This window comes from Delphinapterus leucas, chromosome 1 (assembly GCF_059928025.1).
Source record: "Delphinapterus leucas isolate spDelLeu-1000000601 "Yukka" chromosome 1, BTC_Dleu_Yukka2, whole genome shotgun sequence".
In the NCBI taxonomy this organism is placed as follows: Eukaryota; Metazoa; Chordata; class Mammalia; order Artiodactyla; family Monodontidae; genus Delphinapterus; species Delphinapterus leucas.
Window position 1 is genome coordinate 135,314,635 of NC_143129.1, and position 6,000 is coordinate 135,320,634.

At 52.1% G+C, this 6,000-nt stretch overlaps 1 protein-coding gene across 4 annotated transcripts in view; it reads right to left on the bottom strand.

The window, feature by feature from the left end:
• The window catches only part of CACHD1 (cache domain containing 1), a 234,240-nt gene extending 230,606 nt beyond the window's left edge, over window positions 1-3,634 (bottom strand). For all 4 annotated transcript variants that reach the window (XR_016395079.1, XM_089921448.1, XM_089921433.1 and 1 more), the window contains exon 1: window positions 3,383-3,634. Coding sequence is in view for 3 of the 4 variants with exons in the window: in XM_089921448.1 (XP_089777574.1) it covers window positions 3,383-3,622 (240 nt within the window). In the remaining variant the exon portion in view is untranslated. The remainder of the gene's footprint in view (window positions 1-3,382) is intronic.
• Between the last annotated feature and the right edge of the window lie 2,366 nt (window positions 3,635-6,000).

A 6,000-nucleotide genomic window follows, 5' to 3' on the forward strand; every position in this document is an offset into this window, starting at 1 on the left:
AAATATCCAATGTGGAGTTCTTTCCACTCTACGATGCTCTTCGATTAAAACTTGTTGCATGAATGAAAAAGCAGAGGCAAGCCTCCCTGGACACAGCCACTCTCTGCTCCCTAGATCTCAACGTTGATGGCTTCACTCCACGAGAGCCCTGAGGAGATGATGATTTTAGGTTTTTGACTTTTACCCATGACGTATGGGGTCTGCTGCCAGGGGGGCAGTGTTCAGTGGCAGCTTTCCCAGGGCACTGGCAAAATTAGCTGGTGCAGATCATTTAGAGTTTTTGTTTTGTTTTGTTTTGTTTTAATTTTGTCCATTACTAAAAAGGAACCACCACCACAACAACAACAAAAAAAAGAGCAGGCAGCCTCCATGAGAAAACCTTTCCAAGAAAATCTTTAAGACAGATCGCTTTTCAAACTGTCTTCTCTATCAACAAACACAAAAACTATGCCATGGGAAACAACAGTGCTGAAAGAAGGTCTGGGTTTTGTTTTTGTAAAATTACTCCTTGTGCCTGTCCTGTGACAGAGGCGGCAACAGGCCTCCTTGGAAGGCTACTTGGCAATTTCTCAAAATTAAAAATGGTCCTTGGAGAATTTCAGCAGCAGCAACTGAAGTCTGGAAATAGGCTTTTCACGTATAAACTGACCTACAGAGAGTTTCTTGTCAAAGAAGATTCTGTCCTGAAAGGTCTGCACTGTACTGGAAATGCCAAGGTCAAGTGAAGAGTCAATCCCTTAATCAAGAGAGGACATTCTTTTTCTGCAAGGAGACATCATCTCTCCCCAACCCCCTCGTATCTACAGATGGAAGTTTGACCCTGCTCACCTTAATGCCCAAATGAGGCTACCTGCCTCTGAGCAACAGATTAGCTCCACAGCTATAAAATCCAACATGTCACAAGGGAGGACTATATTATCTGCACTTTAGGCAGCTAGACCCATATAATTTCAGACACATTGAAAAAATCCCAGAGGTTTACGGAGGAAAATGTGAGGCTCGAAACCTTTGTTCTAAGGGCAAAAAAATCTAACCTGCCTTAGATTTTTACAAGTGTTCCCTCCCCCCAAAAGTTGACAGTCTAACAAAATTGAAAAGAGACCCTTTCCCCAATTTTCGCAGAAGGAGGCAAGTGGCAGATCAATGTACAGCTCAAGAAGAAGAATTTAAATACAGTATGTGCTGCTCCTTTCAAAAAAGGAGAGAAGCCACTTCGCATTTTGCCAGACAAAACCCTGTCCCCAGGAGGCCAGTTTCCACAATGAGGTTGCAAAGGTGTTAAAAGAGGCCAGTTGGGAGGAGATAAAGGGCCATTTGGGCACAAACCCCCCACTGATCAGAGCTTTTTTTCTAAAGTGTCTCCTTTTCAACAGGGAAGCCTTTTAAAACTACATTTGCTTTGGATCCCTACCTGAATGACAATGTGTTGGGATCCGATTTCACCTTTTGTCAAGGATCGGGTGAGAAACAGTAAAACTGCTGTCAGCATCTTAGAAAAAGCTAGTCCTTAGCTTATATGGTGAAGGGGGAAAAAACCCCTGAGGTTCCTTGTCCAGCCCTAGTGATGGGATGAAGGTGATAAATGCCTGCTAATCTTACAAACACAGTCCAAAACTGCAACGTATTAAATTTCCTTTATTAAAAGAGGGTCTCTATGCAAAAAGACAATTATTTGTCCTCTGAATTGAAACATTCATCAGTGGAAAAAGAAATCCTCGTTTATCCCTAACATTTTAGTTCATTTCCTCTAAAGGTCACTTCACTCCTAAGATCTCTGTCAGCAATCCTCAGAAATCAGAAAACGCATATGGAAAAAATTATAACTTAATCTGAGCCTAAAAGATCTGCATAGAAAAGTTAAACGACGTATCTTAAAAGCTTGTCTACTATTATGCACATGAAGAAAAATCGGACTCTATTGTACTTCAGGGCCGGTGCCTGCAAATAAACGCAGTACTGCCATTCAAGCAAACCATCCACTCCTCAGCCTCACCTCACTCCTAAAACAAAACAAAAAACCCTACAGTCTTTCACTACAGCGGTAAAGGTCTGTGGAACTAGCTTTAGGAAAACTGTATCATCCTGGAAGGAGACTGGGGCGTGGGGGGAGGGGGCGTAGGGTTAGGGAGAGAGGTTTAAAAAAAAAAAAAAAGGACATCAGAAACCTGAGTCCCAAGTGACTTTAAAACACCTCTCCCGGTGGGAGGTAGAAGGGTTGTCACAGTAGAATCGAAATCAGAAACCTATTCCAACAACACATTCCTGGAAACTTCGCTCTTTCGAAGACCACATTCATCACCGTTATTATTTTTAGAAGACCTAAGAAGAGGATGAGGTTATTTTACGGAAGAATGTTATAGCAAAGGTTTCAGACTCGGAATGTCATCTCAACCTCTCCTCCTAAACTAGTGGGCCAAGGAGGTTAAAATAACGGCGCGATAGAATCTCCAGGTGGTTTCTGTTTAGCAATTTTTTACTACTATTGGTTATTAGTAACATCTTCAGGATTCCTTACTAGCCTCGGGCAATCTTTCTTTAGCCCCCTTCCTCTCCTGGGGAGGACGGACCTGGTAAACAATTTAGAGAAATGGGAACCTTATTCACTGTGCTCCCTTTTTCCTCCCCAAAAGGCATACACAAAACAAAAACAGCCGACAGCGCGCAACCGACAACAGCGACAGCGGAAAGCAACAACAAAAAAAGTCCACCACACAGGACGAGTCGGGAATCTACCCGGAGTCTACCAGGCCAGCCCCTCCCCCAATACACCCGGGCGGGGAAAGGGAGCGCGGAGTTCACTCTCCCGGCCGCTCTCAGCCGGGACCCCAGGTGGCCCCGGAGCTGCTGCGCACGCAGCGATGCCTCCCCTCCCGGCGCCCACTGCAGCGCCTAGGTCTGGGGGATCCGAAGAGGTGATCAAGGGGGTACACTGGGGGTCTCGGAAAATCATCCGGGCCAGGCGGGACCGACTGTCCTGGGATGGGTACACAAAGTCGGAAGGGGAGTTTGCAGGGGTGGAGGGGTAAAAAAGACTGCGGGGAAATGCGTGCAAATTAGGAAAGGAGGTGCGAGGGAACCTGAGAATCCTTGCCGAGATAATGGAACTGTGCCGGGGGGCGGGGAAAATGGGTCTGTGCAAAGGGCAGGGGCTTCTGCAGAGGAGAAAGGAAAGGGCACCCGAGTGCTTGGAAGAGGAGTTGGTGTGTAGTCAGGGGGTCCATGGGGAGGGCGGAGGTGTCCGGGGCAAAGGGGGCTCTGTGCTATGCCAGCGAGGTCGGTGCTCGTTTAAGGGGACCTGTACTGGGGATGGGACCGGGCTCTAAGCGGAGGAGATAGGCGGGATGCCTAGCAAGTTCGCGGGCGCGATGGGGGGGGCCCTTACCTGCATGGTGACGACCCCCAGCTCCTCGGCCGCCAGCCTCCGCATCTGGCTCGCCAGCACTTGCGCCTCGTCCAGGATGGAGAAGTCGGCGTCGGCCCCGGCGCCCAGCAGCCAGCCCGCGGCCAGGCAGAGCAGCCAGAGGGGCGGCCGCCGCGCCCCAGCCCGGCCGAGCGAGCCCCGACCCCCGCGGGCCAGGGCGGCCGCCTCCGCCGCCTCCTCTTCCTCCGGCTCGCGGGCCATGCCGCCTACCCCCACTCCCCGCCGACGGGCTCCAGGCGCCGGGAAGCGGGGAGGGAGCTCCGTGAGGTGCGCCCAGGGCCCGCTCCGCGCACCCGGCAAAACTTTCTCGCCCTTCTGCAGCCGCCTCTCAGCGCCGCGGCGGCTCCCGAACTTAGGGGGCGCCCAGCTACGGCGCGGGAGCGCGGGCGGCCACCATCTCCGGGCCCCGGTGGCCGCGGCGGGAGAGGAAGCGGCCGCCCCAGCCGTCCGCGGGACCCCGGCGCCGGCGCGGCCCCCGCGGTGCGGCGGACGGCTGGAAGAGCTGCGGCGTCCGCACCGGGTTTGTGGCCGCGGGGCTGACAGGCGGAGCCGCCGAGCTTTCGCTTCCCGCGGGTCCCGGCCGAGCGAGGCGGCGGCGGCGGCGAGGGCGGGCGGCTGCACCCGCGGAGGAGGAGCGGCGATCGGGCTGCTATGCTGGGGCAGCCACCCGAGCGAGGCGGGAGAGGGGGAGGTTTAAAAAAACAAAAACAAATAAACAAAAAAAGCACACTGAAAGAAAGAAAGCCAGCGACGGGGGAAAGGGAGGTGTCTGGTGCCACCACGCTGCGCTCCGACTCCGTGCACTTCCCGGCCCGGCGGACGCTGCGGCTGCGGTGATTTATGGAAGCGGGGAGAGAGGCGGGGACATTCCCCCGGTCGCCCCTCCCCTCTCTCTCCCGCTCCCGCCTCAGAACCGGCCCCTCGAGACGCCACGGGCCGGAGAGCAGGCTCTCGGCTCGGGTACCAGCCCTGCCGGGGGTGGGGTCCCTGGGACCTTCTGGTTGCCGGGGACAGCTGCCCACCCCAGATCTCACCGCCTCCGCCCTCGCCAGGGACTCCGGGGTCCCACCCATCGAAAGTCCCTTTAAGTTCTAGGACGCTGGCTTTCGGCCTGGCGGAGATTCGGGAGGGAAGGGACTGCTGTTTGTGCGTCCACTGCTCTTCATCGATGTTATTAATAACAATAGCTAGCATTCGTTGGATCAACGGATTCCTTTTTTTTTTTTTTTTTGACCAACGACTGTGTGCCCGGCCCAGTGCTCTGGGGTTTGTATACATTATCCTTTAATCCCCACCACATCCCTGTGAGGTACTATCTTTATCCCAAAATTTTAGGTAACAAAGACCGAGGCTTAGAGAGGTGGAATGAATTGCCGAAGGTCACCCAGGGGATAAGAGGCAAATCCAGAATTTAAGCAGATCCGAGACCCTTGCTCTTAAATAGGACATAATTCTTTCTGCCTCTCTTTGGAAATGAACCATCTGATCCCGTCAAAAGCAATAAACAAAACAAAACAAAACCCACAACACTACTGAGCGGGAATTCGCCCCACAACAACTAATTTCTCTGAAACCTGGGGAGGCAGTGTGCTTCCTTCCTTCCTGCTGCTGACTCCTGGCTCAGGCCCTCTGAGAGATCACCTACTGGAAGCACCTGGAACAAATGGATGAAGGTTGTGGTGGGGGCCGTTATTAGAAGCCTCTTAAGGTTCCTGCTTGTAGGTTCCTAGAGGACAGAGCCGTGCCCAGGAAGATGAAGGCTGCCTAGCAGAGGCGGTAGCAGGACTAGAACTCGGCTTTGGTGCTCTCTTCACTTTACAGCAAAACCTTATGTTTTACTTCTTTGACTATATTGTTTTAAAACTCCATTTTTGGGCTTCCCTGGTGGCGCAGTGGTTAAGGATCCGCCTGCCAGTGCAGCGGACACGGGTTCGAGCCCTGGTCCGGGTAGATCCCACATACCGCGGAGCAACTAAGCCCGTGCGCCACAACTACTGAGCCCATGTGCCACAACTACTGAAACCCGCGCACCTAGAGGCCGTGCTCCGCAACAAGAGAAGCCACCGCAATGAGAAGCCCGCGCACCGCAACAAAGAGTAGCCCCCGCGAACGGCATCTAAAGAAAAGCCCACGCACAGCAACGAATACCCAACGCAGCCAAAAATTAAATAAATAAAACCCATTTTGCCTCGCAGTTGTTTCTCAGTTCTGAATTCCCCAATCAGTGTTATCTCTGCTATACTCTATGTTTTCATTTTGTGACACTCCCCATTCTGTGCCCCCTTGAGAGAGGCACATGGGACACTTGGAACACCATCATTTATTATGTGCGATGCTCCTTTTGCATAACACGTCCTGGAACCACGGTAACCTCATTGAGGGCAGGGACCTATCCACCTCTCCGTCATCCACACTTAGCTCAGTACCAAGCACAAAGTAGATACTGTAAAAACGATTCTTGAATTAATGATGAGATTAAAAAAAAAATCTGTTGCCTTTGATCCCCAGAGTTGACTTGACACTTGATAGCGAGATGCTCCTATAACTTGTTTTTCATTGTTATACCATTGCATATGATT